Genomic DNA, 17,302 nt, shown 5'->3' with positions numbered 1-17,302 from the left:
TTGAGTTAAACTAATAGTTTCGAAACTGCTGCCTGAGGCACACAGCATATGTGGCAAGATATTCATTATGTGGCTTCCCGCATGTACAAAATCTATTATGTCCTACAATTATTTTACTCTTTTGTTTTCAGCCTTTTTGAGCCAAATGCACACTTTTTTTCTGGACATTTCTTCAAAGATACAATTGTTGACTCGAGATAATATTTTTTTAAATTGACAAGACAGCAGTATACAATGCAGCAGTATCACCAAATATTTTAAGTAATTATAAGTAACAAAATCCTGAATTAAAACTAAATGGGGGGTAATTGTCATGAAAAACAGACTAATATCTAAAACTATTATTTGTATGTTTATTATCCAAATTATTCCTCAATGGTTAAAAAAGTAATTTAAAGAGTGATAATTGTAGAAATATTTTGATATTCAATGTTATTGAATTAATTCTGTAATTCTGTTGAATTACATGGTTGCAACGAACGTAAAATCTACAACTTTGAAATACAACTGAAAAAAACAGGGAAAAAGGGGCAGATAGGAAAAAGCCAGAGCTTAACTTGGTAACGTCCCCTTGACAGTTGATAAGTTTCTGCCTTTGTTTTTTCACGACAGCAACACGATTAAAAGCATCGTAAATTGATTCTGGAACGTCAACAAAGGATCACCAAAGACCTGGCTTTAGAACAAAAAAAAAAACAATACAAAGCAGTAGAACAGCAGGCATAAATTGAGGTTTTCACAACGGTTTTTGCCAACAAAGAAGGATAAGTCACAAACAGAAATGTTACTCGAAAATAAATTAACATGGATAGTCTCAACCATGACGTCTCGCTCGTGTTACGAGTCAACAACAGTGTGATTTTTCGCTTAACCGTAGTGATGTCATTGAGTCATTTCTTAAAGACACAGCACGTTAAAAGAGGGAAAGGGCAGCTTTTTGCGAAGGTAACCATCAATTTGATCAAATGACTATGGGAAATTACCTAGGGCATACTAGACTGGTTGTAAAAATTGCTTTACTTTTCTCAAGTATGCAAATTGTTTACAAGTAAAAATCAATTTTAATCTTTAAAACACTGTCTAATAATGAGTGGAGGAATAGCATCATCCTAAATGATCTGCCTTTGCCCATATACCATTTACAATACATAATACATCCGTTTCTATATATTTTTTTATTGTCCTAAAAAAATGTGCAAACCTAATCCGGTGCTAAAAGGAAAAACACTTTGCATTAAACAGGGACGGACACTCACTGGTCTCAAGAGCCTGTTAATGGCAGCTGAAAGCTAAGATAGAGGCAGATCTAAATCCTTTGGATAATTCACGGCAGTTGGGGAAAATGTCGGATCGTAAATACCACCTATTAAACGACCCAGGTGAAAACTTTGATGGATCCTGTAAAATGTCTTCGGCATTGGTTTTCTTCTGATTACTGCCGGTCAGAAAAGGGCAAAACATGACACCTTCAGTATTACAGACCTTATTGCAAGACTTAAAATTTTTGTGTCGATAATGTTATTTTCCTGCCCTTTTCCTCCTTGTACCATAACATGATTTTGGGACAGAACACTCAGAGAGGTGTTTTTTGGCTTTTTTGTTTGCTTTATTGTGGAAGTTAATGACAGAAGCTCCCATACTTACGACCATTCGACTAACTAACTGTTGAAGCTCATCCTCCAAAAGTAAGTTAAAATTAACTTTATTTATCTTGATATAGCACATTATTTTATGAAATTTTTATTTTTTAGTACAAAACAATCCAGGTTACAAGCCTTAAACGTACCTATATACACCTAAAACATACATTTACATACAAAATATAGCACTGGAGCAACTTACGAACAAATTACACTCTCGAACGATTGTCCGGAACCTATGTCGTTCATAGGCAGGGCACTCCCTGTACCTCAAAAGCCAGTACATTTACTGGACTGTCTCAGAAAATTAGAATATTGTGATAAAGTTCTTTATTTTCTGTAATGCAATTAAAAAAACAAAAATGTCATACATTCTGGATTCATTACACATCAACTGAACTATTTCAAGCCTTTTATTATTTGAATATTCCTGATTTTGGCTTACAGCTGAAAAAAACTCAAAAATCCTATCTCAAAATATTAGAATACTTCCTCAGACCAAGTAAAAAAAATAATTTTATAACAGCAAAACTAAATCAAACATTTGAAAATGTCCATTGATGCACTCAGTACTTGGTTGGGAATCCTTTTGCACGGATTACTGCATCAATCCGGCGTGGCATGGAGGCAATCAGCCTGTGGCATTGCTGAGGTGTTATTGATGCCCAGGATGCTTCGATAGCGGCCTTCAGCTCATTTGCATTTGTAGGTCTGGTGTCTTTCATCATCTTCTTAACTATACCCCACAAATTCTCGATGGGGTTCAGGTCAGGGGAATTAGCAGGCCAATCAAGGACAGTGATGCCATGGTCAGTGCACCAGTTACTGGTGGTTTTGGCACTGTGGGCAGGTGCCAGATCATGCTGGAAAATGAAATACTCATCTCCATAGAGCTTTTCAGCAGATGGAAGCATGTAGTGCTCTAAAATCTCTTGGTACACAGTTGCATTTACTCTGGACTTGATGAAACACAGTGGACCAACACCAGCAGCTGACATGGCTCCCCAAACCATTGCTGACTGTGGGAACTTCACACTGGATTTCAAGCAACTTGGATTTTGCTCCTCCCCAGCCTTTCTCCAGACTCTGGCGCCTTCACTCCCAAATGAAATCCAAAACTTGCTTTCGTCTGAAAAGAGGACTTTGGACCACTCTGCAACTGTCCAGTGCTTCTTCTCCATAGCCCAAGTCAGACGCTTCTTCCGTTGTCTTGAGTTCAGAAGTGGCTTGACCATGGGAATACGGCTATTGTAGCCCATTTCCCGGACACGTCTGTGAACTGTGGCTTTTGATACCTGGACTCCAGCTTCAGCCCACTGTCTTTGAAGCTCCCCCAAATTCTGGAAGCGGCTCTTCTTCACAATTTTGTTAAGGCTGCGGTCATCTCTCTTGGTTGTGCAGCGTTTCCGGCCACATTTTTCCCTTCCAACAGACTTTTTGTGGATATGCTTTGAAACTGCACTCTGTGAACAGCCTGCTCTTTGAGAAATTTCTTTTTGTGTCTTACCGTCCTGATGGAAGGTATCAATGATGGTCCTCTGGACAGCAGTCAGATCAGCAGTCTTCCCCATACTTGTGATTTAGTTTACTGAACCAAGCTGAGTGTTTTTAAGGCTCAGGAAACCCTCACAAGGTGTTTCGAGTTAATTAGATGATTCAGGTGATAAGTTGAATAGCCTACTTGTATACTTTTTCATGATATTCTAATATTTTGAGATAGGATTTTTTAGTTTTCTTAAGCTGTAAGCCAAATTCAGCAATATTAAAATAATAAAAGGCTTGAAATAGTTCAGTTGATGTGTAATGAATCCAGAATGTATGACATTTTTTTTTTTTTAATTGCATTACAGAAAATAAAGAACTTTATCACAATATTCTAATTTTCTGAGACAGTCCAGTATTGTAGCGAGGTTTCCTTTGAGAATACAATTTTGAATTATGGGTTCTTTGGAGAAAATGTTTTTAACTCCTCAAGTTTTCATACTGCGGACTTTAGCTAAACCCACCTCATGTATAAATCATTAACTTCAAATCCCTTTTATTTACTTTTAAAACACAGTGCTAACAAACAACACCCTCATATGGCCAATTTACCTTTTTACTACCATACTTTACCAATTATTAGACACATAATTGTTTTTCTGCGACATAAAATCCAGAGTGACCTCTACATATGAAAAAAAGATATCATATTTCCCAACCACGGGTTGGTATATGTCATGAAACTCTGTGCCAAAGACTAGCATTATTTTCTTCGACACTAAAATCAAAGGTCATCTTCTTTACCAAAACCTAGCATCTTCTCTTATACTCTGAAAAGTAGCTACTTCATCTTGTACCTTTCTTGAAAACTAGCAACTTTTTTTACACAACAATCTAGCTGTTATTTTTTGTGCAGAAAGCTAGTAGCGCCGTCGTTTCCTGCACCAAAATGTAGTTTCGCTTTTTCAAATAACTTGTTTGGAAAGTTTGGCGAAGGAACAAAGGGACACTCCATTTCTATAAAGAGGAACAACAGACACAAGGATGCAGTTTTACTCCACAGGCAAATAGTTGATAGGTCTGAACAGCTCAAAAGGGTGATAAACATTTTTGAAGCAAGGAAAATACTACTCAACTGAAAGAGTCTCTGCAATGCTCAATATTTGTAGTTAATGTATTATAAATGTACTATAATCCTTTTAATGGGGGGAGCAGCAGAGCAAGTCAAAAAAGCATTTTGAAAAGTCCTAAACTAAATCCACCTGCAAATAGAGTATATGGAAGGACTTCAGAGAAGACAACATCCAAATCTGAGCTGTCTGGATCGCAAAGAGTGAAATAAAATGCCTGTCAGATTATATTAAGGGCACAATACATTTTTCAAGTCCAATTTCTCAAGTTTTGGTCATCCATCGAACCATTTACGAGAGCTCTTGTTTTTTAAAGGGGGTCGATTTATTTATATTGAGCTTACTGTGGGCACTTTATTATTCTGCTCAGCAGTCAATTTGGTTGCAATGGTTCAAATATTGATACGTTTTCATGCAACGGATAACTCTTATAAACCTTCTATGGGTTATCACATATTTCGGTTACCCTTTTTAGAACATTTTCTTTTACAGCTCACCCTTTAAGGCCAACAATCAAAAGTATGATTATCACTAAGAGAATGACGTCTCGGGATTGAACCGATAAACACAAAAAATATGTCTAGACGGGCACAAACACCTCAGAGGATGCAATAAAGGCTAATAAGTTCACAAAGCAGAAAACCGGGCAAACAAGGTTGAAGGTGATGGGATTAATAATAACAAAGACAACTCAAACGTGCACAGACTTAGCATACTTCAAGCAATATGTGGCAAAATTGGGTCGTTAATTAATTATTTGAACGAATAATCGATTAGCGAATTAAACTGAAGAGAGAGTTTATTCTTTTCAAAAATCGTCTTGCCTTTTTGAAGCACCAAATTTGTTTTTCAGGAAATCATATCAGGGAAACAGAAGGAAAATTTCGGTCTCATAATTTGAAGGATTGGCTGCATAAAAAATGTTTAAGAAAATTATTTTGACTGTTTTTGTTCAATATACACACACACTCTTAGATTTATGGAGTTTTTTTTTTACTAATCTGCATAAGAAACTTGAACACCACACAAACAAAGAGAAAAAAATGAAACAAAACGATAACATTTGGGATTTTGGCTGGTACCATTAATATGTAATGCACTTACTCCAAAACATATTAAATTATATATTTTGCTGTCCATGAAAATTGTCCAGTGATCAGTCTAAAGAAAGAATGTCTTGGTACACAAACGAGTAAAGAACTTGCGGTGTTAAAACAATTAACTTATTTAGAGGACCCGGATTTCTTTCATCACATTTAAGAAGTGAAATTTAATTTGCCCCTGCACCAAAACAGTTTGTTGTGAAATATTTTCTTGGTTTACTTTTGAGGACAAAAAGTATTTTGGCATGACTTAGTTTATGGCTGCATGGAGTTTTGGCCTTTTCTGCTTTTTCTTTACGCAAGGAAGACAAATACCAGCCAATGACCACTTGAACCCCCCTCAGGAGTAGCTTGGGCTGGGGGCCTTGGCTGGGCTTGCATTGACCAGAGGCACGTGAACTTTTGGAGCTTGTGTGTTGGTTTTATAGGTGGGAGGCTGGAGTGTGACTTCAAAATTATTGGTTGATCATAGGCCAACCCATCAGTTAGTTCACTCTCTTCCTGTTAGAACCGCTCTGTTGGGTGAAGCTGGCTGGGGTTATCATCTCTGCAAAGGATTAAAATGTGTTAAATCAATGAGAAAAAATTGCCAATCAAAAGTGGAAGTTTAATCCAGATTTCTAACTTAAAAAATAAATCCTGAAAATGTCACGGTTGCCATGGCGCCCAATTGGCCCCCACCGTGTGGTGCCAGCTTCTGTCATGGTTGCCATGGCGCCCAGTTGGGCCGGCCCAGGGACACCAGCTGAAGCTCGTTGACAGATTGGCTCCCTGTCAATATTTAAACGCTGTCTTGTCATTAGCCTTTTGTCGGTGCATCTGAGAATCTCAGATTTTCCTGTGTTTTTGCTCCTGTTTTGCTCCTGCCACGATCTGTTTGATCTTGACTTTTTCCGTTCCCGACACCGTCATTGCTAGCCACGGAACTTTCGCGGCTGAGCAGCCTACTCCCCGCGACCAACGATCTCCGGATCGAGTCTGTGCTCCTTTCTCCTTTCCGGAACAAAACTGTGAATAACGTTACGCGAGTGGGTCCTGTTTCCTGTTCTGGTCCTGACAGAAAAGCCTAAATGAGAAATATTTATAGAGCACCCTTCTTGCTTTTTGTCTCATGGAGCAAATTCACTTTTGAAAAGAGAGGAAAAAATGTACTATGGTGTGTCAGTATGATAATTAGTGTACTTATATACTTAGATCAAACCGGAATTCAGCACAAAAAGGAATAATGGTAAAAACAGGATCAAACCATTAGAAAAACAAGAAATGATCAGCAATTATCTTTTTTCCTCATTGTTTCTTCTGACACATAAAAAAATTCGATCACATTCTTAGAACTTCTTACTTAAAAAGCTAAAACATCCCAAATATGACCCATTTTTATTGATTGAAGACATACAATTTATTGATCTGCCCAAGAAGCTGTCTCAGTTAATTGATATTGAGCAGACATTTGCGATACGAAGTGAATGGAAACACGTCTGCTTTTTATTAGCCACGTTTGTTCACTCTTTGTATTGAACAACTTTTTCAAACATGTGAAAAATCTATTGTAAAGTAATGCTCTGTATCAATAACCCTGGAGTTAAAATTAAAAGCCTCTATAACTTCTGAGTATTCGACATCCAGAGTTGTAATTCCAAAGTAAAAGTTTTAATGAGTAATTTATTAGTCCCCAAAAAATCCCAAAAAGTAAAAAAACATTTTTTTAGTCTCCTTCTTCGGTCGGCCATATTCTGGCCTCCTTTTACATCACTTATTTTAGGTGATTGTTCCGAAATAATTATTTTCCTTTGTGAGCCAGAGGCAAGCTTTGCATTTGCTACACTGTAGGCTGGGGTACCATTCATCACAATGCCTGCAGCGTCCTTTATATGTTTTCAGTAGTAAATGTACCTTCAGGCCCTTGCGGATATCCAATAGAGGGTGTCCACATGATGTTTTGGGTGGTGCACATAGCTTCTTGCATGGTATCCCACTCCCATCGTCAAAGGATGGCCGTCCTCTATTTGTTATTTAGTTGACCCAATCAGAACAGAATCAATTAATATACATATGAAAATACATAAAGACAACAATCAAAAATACTACAAACCAACACATATGGAGGAATACTACAAAAAAATAATGCATTCTCATAACCGTCTATTTCCATCTCAGACCAGTATGCAGAGGTATCTGTTCTGTCACCCTCTTGGATGGTAGAAATCAAATGCAAACTGAATCGATGACCTGTCTGCTAGTCGCGTTCTGAAACGGAAGCAGCAAAACATAACACACCAATGTACCAATCCTTTTTGCACACCCTACATTCTGACATTTACATCTTCCCAACCCAAACAATTCAATTCAAATCTCATCCCAAAAGCAACCTACTCGTCTGACCATTCTAGTCTCTACTTCGCACATTTAGACTACCAAAGAAGTGCACCAATAAAGTATGGTAACATTGACATAATAGGCTAAAAATACCTTTTTTTGAATTTATTTCATGGAAAGGCAATATGTACAGTACATGCTCTAAACATTGTAAAAATAACAAAAAATATGTGTTTAAGGCTTTTCAACTACCTGGATATGATCCAGTCCAAAGAATCACAAGCAAATTGAAGTCATTTTGCTTGGTTTGTGACTTTAGGGCCAGAGTGCTTGACTTTTAAACACAACCACTGTCCAATGACAATCTGCACAGGTACAACAGGATCCATTGAAAAGGAAAATGTGGTGTTTGGGAAAACAAACAAACCATTAAGAGATGTTTGGGGGTTGGAAACTGTTATGTTGCCATTTGGCAACGCTGGGCCTAACAGGGTTTTAAAAGTTCCTTTAACATCAGAAATACGACTTTGACTGTAGTGCAGCGTTCAAACTCTGAAGTTACTAATTAAATGGAAGAGCAAAATGAAGATTGATTCCCAGCAATGTTTTCCAACCAAATCTAGCTTTTTTATTTAATATATCTCTAGGCACACTAATAGACAAAATTGAATTTTTAAAAAGAAAGGAAATGAAAACTAAAAATAAATAAATAAACAATACCTTAAAAGAGCAAGATAATTTGCCAGTTGGTTATTTTTATTTTTATTTTTTCTTCTTTTTTGCAGATAACCTGAAACATTGTCCTCAAACTAAATTAGAACGCCGACAGCGCTGTACCCCCGCACACCTGAGGCTGTTTTCATCAGGGTTGTTTTCAGTTCTGTTTTGAATAGTTTACGTCACGTGTTTTCGAATCATTCAAGATGGCGATTACAAAGACAAGCATAGATTTACTACTGTGCAGAATGGAACAAATGGGGGCTGCGTCACTTCAAATGTGAACCCCTATAATTTTAGACAACAGCCCCGGCCATACTGTGGAGAGAAGTGCCAAATTGCAACACATACGTGTCTTTTTGTGTGGTTGTAATAGGTGGTTGCAGCGGTTCACAGTGTATGGATACCTTAACCTGGGTCATCAGGGGACCACTGAGGATGCAATTCTCGACAGCTTTCTCAATTGCTGAGGGTTCCTGGCCTGTTTCAGAGGGTTGGCAAAGTTGGCACCGGTTAATCCCTAATGTTGTTTGCCCAGTTCCTTTTTTGGTCTTCTCCCCCTGCCCACTGTCTTTGGGAGAATAGCCTTTGACTCGGGGGACGACCAGTATGCAGAGGTATCTGTTCTGTGAGGTGTGGTTGCCGCGGTACTGGCCCGAATTGCATTAGCTTGTCATCGTTCCTCAAGGAAACTTTAGCAATCTGGCATTGACACAGATGACACGGAAAGAAGTGTAGCGTTTTGATACATAACTCCCACTGTAAATTTGTATTTATTAACTTGATTTGTGGATGAAAAAGTTTAAAATATTGTGTGGCTCTGCAGAACACACAATTCACAGTGGATTTTTTCTCTTATGGTACTGGAGAAATTGGAAACTCTGCCATAAATAAAACTTTGGAATTACGCCATGAAAAAGATGTACGAACCCTGTGTTTGAATAGCCTTCAATTATTCACTCACCCGACACAGACTTTAAGCCCTTCCAATTCCATTTCGTATTTTGATTTTACGTTTTGCCAACAGGGCCCAACTGTTACGCAGACACGACGGTGATACCGGCCGGACGGGAGGTGAAAATTAACGAGTGCACAATCTGCTACTGCACATACGAAGAAGGCACCTGGCAGATCGAACGGCAGGCCACCTGCAGCAAGAACGAATGCCAACGCGGTTAGAGACTGGCTCTGCCCAAAGGAACGTTGGCACGCCCGTACGAACGCTCTGCCTGTCACCAGGACTTGCGGACATCAGGGTAAATCCGGCTCAGCATTTGGAGTCTGTAACAAAAGGCTTTTATGATGATTTATAATCTGCACATAGAATATTTATTTATCTATGTATTGAATTGTCTATGGATATACACTAAAACCGACTAGATGCCATTGTTCAACTAGGTAGACATATTTTTATAGGCTCTGTATTTAAAAATAAAAAGCGTCCTTGACTGCAAAGAAACACAAGCGAATGTATAGAAAACACAGAAATCTTGATTCTTGGAATATCTGATAAACCAGACTCCTGCTCCTTAATTGCTGTTCAGATGAGCAATCAAACCCAGAAAGGGCCGTTGCTTAAGGCGATTAAGTACAGAGATACCGTAAAGACTCATTTGAACCGACTTGACTGTTTCATACTCGTATTTTCTTTCGTCTATTTCGGATGTTTCAAATGTGCTTTGATTTTTTTTGGGTATCTTGGTGCTGTATATTCATGTTTTAAATAAACGGCAGTCTGTTGCCCTGCAGGTGCTCGCAAGATGCTTCCGATCTGTCTGTTTGATAGCCAGAGCTTGTTTACTGCCTACCAAATGACTCCAACATTTGGGTTTATTGTGGTTCTGACATTAATCTAAGTTAAGAATAACGATGGTGAAGACTACATATTGTTAAATGTGATATATATTCATATATATTTTCAGAATATATGCAAATAGTAAACGTCTAATTTATTTAATTCACGTCAGCATTATATTAACCCTCCCACATTAGAGATGTCCAAATCGAATGGACAGAAGGCAGAATAAAAAATATAAGCCGACGGCCAATCTGATGAAATGTTCACAATTTTTCAATTGTAGCATGTAGTCTAGTGAAGGTAATTGAAGCTACTGAAAACCTAAGAAATATATGATCATATAAATATTAAAGCAATATTTTCTGATTGTTCCATCTGTAATCTTGTTTTTAAACGAACAAAAAAGACACATTCCTTAAAATGAAAAGCCTTATAACATGAACATTAAATGAAAGAGCTGCTAATGCCTGTTGCTAATGTTGTGCTAGTTTCAGCTAACAAGCCTTCTGATATATCAGCTGCTAAAACAACGTTAGTTGCTATCATGTGCTAGTCGACCCCTTAAGCAATGCTAGATGATACAAATACTGTATCACCTTACTGCTTAAAATAATGAAGAAAATAATATTTTTGCGGTCTATTATGTGTAGTTATTTTCAATTATCCAATTATTTTAATTGAGAGGTTTAATCCTGGAAGACACATCAGCGCCACGGGCCGTGTTTATTTTTTGGGCTAAATTGATTTCAAAGAAGAGGTGGGACGGGTGTTTAGCAGGCAAATTCAGGGTTCAAGTCTGACTATCGCAGCCTCCCCTTGTGGAGTTGCATGTCCTCCCGTGCCTGCCTGGGTTTGCTCCGGGCACTCCGGTTTCCTCCCACATTCCCCAAAACATGTATGTCAGGCAATGTTCCCTCTAATTTTCCACGGGTCTGAGCGTTCACACAAAGTCGGTGAGCAATGTTTGAAACAACAGTGAGCAACAGCAATCCCAAGTGTGGCAACTAAGTCCAAAAATTGACATCAAGTTACATTTTGCTGAGTATCCGGCAATGCAAAAAAAAAAAAAATCACTTTTGAATGAATTGACTAATGTATTATTGCAAAGGTTGTACAGCCTACAAACGTCATTTGTTTTTACAACAATTCTTTTACAAGATTTTCATTTCTTTTTTCCCCTGGTACCTTTTGTCGCATAATACTAAAATTTTGGGGGGCTTATTTAGTCTGTTGCACGATACAGAACTTTATTTAATCACATTTTTTAGTGGAAGTACAATGTTGGCAACAAGATTGATTTGGTATAATTGGAAATTATTTGAATGCAACACAAACGTTTTCTTCTTTTTCCCTGTTTTTTTTTTTCAATTTTTTTTTAATTCCTTTAAAAGTCTCATTGCGTTTATTTTTAGCTGTTACTTTTTTTGTTCTCTATTTACTTTTTTTCCTTTGTTCTTTTGTTTCTTCTGTCTTTTTTCTGAATTTTTTCTTCTTTTTTCTCTTCCTTTTGTTTCTTTTTTTCTCAGCTTTTCACTACTTTTTCATTTTGTTATTTTTTTCTTTTTTGTTCTATTCCCCACTTCCTTTAAGTCATTTTGTGCATAATTTTACATAATATTTGGTCATGTTGGGATTAAAGAAGCAAAAAAAAAACCTGAAGAGCTGTTTAGGACTTGAAAGAGCCGGTTCCTTTTAATGAGCCGAGCCGAAGAAGCCGGTTCTCGAAAAACTTTTTTTGTGCGCGGAAAAGCTCTGGGTAGTGCGCAATTGCGCACACACGCAGCTTAGAGGGAATATTGCGCTGGATATATTTTCTTGTGCGCTGAGAATGTGCGGGCAGTGCGCGATTGCGCTCGCGCGCAGCTTAGAGGGAACATTGATGTCAGGTCAATTGACCAGTCCAAATTTTCCCTAGGTGTGAATGAGCGAGCGAGTTGTAAGTGTCTTTGTACCCTGCGACTGGGAGGCAACCCCTTCAACCACTGCCTGAAGATGACTGGGATGGGCTCCAGCACCCTCGCGACCCTAATGAGGACAAGCCGCGCAGATAATGGATGGAATTCTAAGAAAAACATAATAATAGCAATTTTCTCTCATTCATTCAATTTATTTATTTGTTTTTAAAATAGAATTGGATTGAAATAGGTACGGTTAAAAGCGAAAATCCTTAAACAATAAACAACACTTTCTTCAAGAACAGGTATCATACAGTGAAAAAATTACCCGACCATTCCTGGTGTATGAAACAATCGTGAATCAACATCATCTCTGGGGCCAGAGAAAACCTTTTCGCGGGCCACATCAGGCCCTCGGGCCTTGACTTTGACTTGTGTACTGTACATCATTATTTTTCAACCATTGTGCTCTACTAGTATGCTTGTCAAGTGTGCCGCAGAAATGTTCTCAATTTTATCTAAAAAAAAACAGCCCATTGTTCAGTATCTTTTTTGTCTTCCAGTTATCAGCCATGTAACTATTATTTTTTTTTTTTTTTATACACAAATTATCTGCTCGTTAAGTAGTGTCAGGGAAATACAAAACTTGAAGCTGTTTAAGATTTCATTGCAAAAAATAATTAAATATGACACAAAGTAACATTTTCAGATTTTTATTATTCTTTTCTTTTATTAAAAAAATACTTGACAAAGTTAGAACCTAGTAAAAAAATAGAGTGTACCTAATTATAAGCCGCACCCAGTACATTTTAAAAAATTATCCTCCAGTGGAATACCGTAAATTTTGGACTATCAACGCAACCTTCTTCCCAAGCTTTCAACCCCACGGCTTATGCAATGATGCGGCTAATTTGTGCATTTTCTATCGGTCCCCAGAGGGGCCCGAGCAGTAAAGGTAAGAGTGACATGGGTGGAATAAGTGTTGGGGAAGATTTTTATTTCTATTTATCTGTCGGCATGTGTTTTGGAGTAAATATTTTACATGGTTGGATTCTATGCATTGTCCTTTGTATCACTTTCATGTGAAGAAGCCATTTTCGCAGACATTCAAAGAAGTTGAAGACGGCCAGGGGACGTAATGGTGAGTTACCCGGGTTTTATAGATTTTGGGTATCTTGTTTCTGACTGATCGTGATGTTTCGCTGATGAGTATATTTTAAAATGTTTATATCTTGAATCCCAAGAGTTTGAGCTTTCTAATGATGTACGGCATGATGTATTTCAGAGTATTTATCAAAAGTCGTGCAGCCCACCGGCGGGCCCTCGGAACTTTAAAGGCTTAAGGTACCGTGTATTATTAAAACGCTTTCTATGTAGCGTCTCTCTTTCAATGTGGGCACCTGCGGTTTATAGTCAGGTGCGGCTTATAGTCAGGTGAGGCTTATGTATGTACAAAATGTTTTTTCCTTTAAAAATGTACTGGGTGCGGCTTATAATAAGGTGCACCTTATAATCCAAATTTCACTCTAGTCTTTTTATCCAAACGTAAGAAGTTTTGGTTAGTCTACCACTTGTTGACGCCGCAATTCCTTTATGTTTATAATACTGTTCGGGACAGAGACACTACTGCACATTAGCAAGATTATATTCATGGAGAGATGCTTCACTCTGTTGGAAAAAGGTGTCTAGCCACAATTGTCAACAATAAGTTTCCTTATCAACTATTTATGTAACTGTTTTTTGTCAACACCGTTGACGAATCTTTGTAGTCCCATTTGTGTGATTTGCTGTTCATTCTGATTAATTGTAATGTCATTTTCACTTAAAGCCAATTTTCAAAATATTTTAAGTACATAAAGACAGGTGGATATTTCTTCTAAAGCTCATTCCGTATAGGCAATTTCTATCAGTATGCCAGTTATTTTTTCAGTCCTAACCACTGAAGTAGCCATGATTGGCCATTAGCTTCACACAACCGAAAATCAGTGATTAGCTGTTAGTTCTGAGGAATTGTATTGTAATTTTCAGTTGATGCCAATTTCCAAACTAGCTGCTGAATGAAGTATGTAAAAATTGATTGATATTTAATCTTGAAGCATATTCCTCATATAAAAGGTTTTTAAGCACTAACTATAAATGAATCTAGGAAAGAAAAAAGTTAGAAGTTGAATATGAACAAAAGTTCAACAACGAATGTCATTGGTTGGCTAAACTTCAACCCAACTAAATGTGAGCACTTCTTTTAAAGAGAACCTTTGATGCATGTTAACACTCTAGTGAATGTGAAAATAATTTCATTGGCCCAAATTCCTTTTGTTAGATGTGCGCTGTTATACGAAAAAGTTCTTTGATTTTTCTTTTAATTCTCAATCAGTTCTGTTAAGTAGGTTATCAACTTGTGTAACAGCACCTCCCCGAGACACTTACAAATGTTCAAGATGACACGAAGGGGCCGGTCACACAGACATTTACGGCTGAATCACGGCCAGAAATTTCTGCCTTTGAGGCGGACGCTATTGGACGCATTTAGTTCGCCATTCAGACGAGATACAGCGGTGCTGAACATTAGGTCGGAAATTCGCGCGCGGGTGGCAGCGCGAAATAGTTTTGCGCTGCTCATATCTTCAGAACGCGGGTGAACAGCCTTTCACGAGCGCATTGGGGCAGATGCTGTTGGGCGCTGTTGGACGTTTTGAGACCGCCATATAGACGAGATAGAGCAGTGCTTTACTCGCGGTCGGAAATTTTCACGTGGTTGGCCGCGTTCAAAACTTTTGAGCTGCTCAAAAGTTTGAGCACGTGTTAAACCGCGTGCCGCACACGTGGTCAACACGAAGTAATGACGCGGAAATGACGCTGAACAACGTGCTCTGGCCGCGGCCAGGGCGTGGTTACACATGGGTAGGACGGGAAATTTCAGCGGGTAATCGTGGGTGGAGCATGGTAATAGCATGTTCTGCGCCTGTATCGCGGTGTTATTACGTGAAATTAGCGTGTTACGCGTGTGACAGTCAAACGCCTTTCTCCGCGTGTATACAGCGCGATTTGCCGATCACACGTCATTTGTGCTCGTGACGTCAAGGGGGTGAACATGGATCCCCGTCAGCGTAGTTTCTCTTCATTTCGAATAACTCTTTCGGTGCATTCGCAGCAATGCTTTAATTCTGGGACCTTAGCTTCGCCTTTTGGTTGAGAGTAAGAGTCCCGGCTCCTAAGCTCTGTAGCGTATTATGAACTGATCGATAATGGATAATGAATAAAGAAGATAGAACAACCACCCTTAACTCCCCCCGTCAGCGTAATGATCTCGTCTTAATCCATTTTCATTTCTAGGCATTTCTTTTCAAGATAATAAAATAAAAATGATGCTATAGCTTGAAATCTTGATCTTCACGGGAATGTGTCTTGTGCGGTTATGATTGCTACAGCCCGGTGCCGAGATTTGCATCCCCTCGCTAATACAACCACCTTTACCTCGTTTTATCTCACTTTTAGGGAATGTAGAGGCGAACATATAACTAAAACCACATCGTCTTGCATTTGTTGGAAATGTAATACAACTTAATCCACTCCGTCTTTGTTTTTGTTGTGAACGTAATCGAACAGTAATGCACACCGTATATAAAATCCTCCCCCCCCTCGCGTGAACGTGCATTCTGCTGCGCTTCCAACGAAAGCGATCGTATTCTATATAAAACGCTTATTAAAACTATAAAGTGAGCTAATTATAACAATTAGGAGATCCTAGTCTATATAATGCGTTTATTTAAACAATAAAGTGCGATCGTATTCTACAAAATGCGTTTGTTAACGTGGATGAAAAAGTCACGCGAGGGGGTGGGGCGGTGTGGGTGTTGCGTAGGAGTCGGATTTGTGCACAACACCGGCTCGGGAGCTTTTATACTCGTGGTCCACACGAGAAAATGACGCAGAAATGACGCGATGAGGAAGCGGAACAGTCGCCGGCGTCTGTTTTGCGGGCATACCACCGATGAAAAGCGGGTTGGCCAATTTTGCGCATTTTCCATCCCGGGCAACCACGGGCAAAAAAAAAACGCAAAATTTTAGCCGTGATTCAGCCGCAAACGGCTGTGTGACCGGCCCCTTAGGGATTTAAAATGAAATTAACTCATCCAATACCATGAAATTAACTCATTAAATTAACTCATTCAATGCCATAACCTACAAATGTGTTTACAAAAGCATTGTCACTGAGTGCCAAAATGTAAAAATATGTTTTTCATCTCATCTCATCAAAAACACCGCTTATCCTCAGTAGGGTCGCGGGGGTGCTGGAGCCCATCCCAGCAATCATCGGGCAGTGGGCAGGGGACACCCTGAACTGGTTGCCAATCGCAGGGCACACGGGACAGACAACTCACTCGCTCATTCACACCTAGGGACAATTTTGACCGACCAATTCACCCGAAATGCATGTTTTTGGAATGCGGGAGGAAACCGGAGTGCCCGGAGGAAACCCACGCAAGCACAGGGAGAACATACAAACTCCGCCCAGGAAGTCTGGAGCTGGATTTGAACCCACGCAGGAGGTTCCCATGACTTGAACTGTGCCGCACATGCGCTAACCACTGCGCCGCCGTGCTGCCCAAAATATGTTTTTGTTGCTTTAAATTTATTTTGAAATACCATTATAAAATGTTTAGCGCGTTTCACCAGTAAGTATCAAGTTTCAGTATGAAAAATTACCGTTAGATGGCAGGAATGGCTTTCATTAGATATTTCGAGGAAGCCCACACTTCCTAATGTTGCTTCCAGTACCCAGTGATTGAGAATGTGTAGGTAGCTGTTAGGTTCACGTTTCCAACATTTATAATAAAACGCTCTGCAATATAGGACAAAGAGAATCGGTTCTTTATAATTAGTTACTTTATTAATCATCATATTGAGAGCCGCCGAGATTCTGTTGTTAGACATCTTTTCGCTCGCTCTGCCCTGCTTGCTGCGCTCTGGCTCGGCTCGGCTCTGGCTCTGAGGATCTCCTCGAAAAACCTCCCTTCTAATATTCAGTTTTTGCCTTTGCTACGTAGAGTTGATTAGTCTTCTTTCGAAGGTCTGCTTTCCATCCAATGATGACAGGTGACCTTGGTCCTGGGAAACTCCTTTTTCCCAGGCTCTTTGGTGAAGAACAATCTTGAGTTATGGGATGCCAGGTCAGGATGTATTTCGTTGGTATGTGAGAACAAAAACACAGTCTGTACAT

General features: G+C 38.9%; 1 protein-coding gene across 1 annotated transcript in view; it reads left to right on the top strand.

Moving 5' to 3' along the window:
- Nucleotides 1–10,147, top strand: part of vwc2 (von Willebrand factor C domain containing 2) — a 66,369-nt gene extending 56,222 nt beyond the window's left edge. Inside the window, exon 4 of the mRNA XM_088351734.1 lies at nucleotides 9,416–10,147. Within this exon, the coding sequence (XP_088207860.1) occupies nucleotides 9,416–9,567 (152 nt within the window). The 3' untranslated portion in view covers nucleotides 9,568–10,147. The remainder of the gene's footprint in view (nucleotides 1–9,415) is intronic.
- The last annotated feature ends 7,155 nt before the right edge of the window (nucleotides 10,148–17,302 follow it).

The sequence above is a fragment of the Urocampus carinirostris genome, chromosome 13, assembly GCF_059441175.1.
Source record: "Urocampus carinirostris isolate Australia breed hairy pipefish chromosome 13, RoL_Ucar_1.0, whole genome shotgun sequence".
Taxonomy (NCBI): Eukaryota; Metazoa; Chordata; class Actinopteri; order Syngnathiformes; family Syngnathidae; genus Urocampus; species Urocampus carinirostris.
This window is presented reverse-complemented; position numbering and strand designations above follow the sequence as displayed.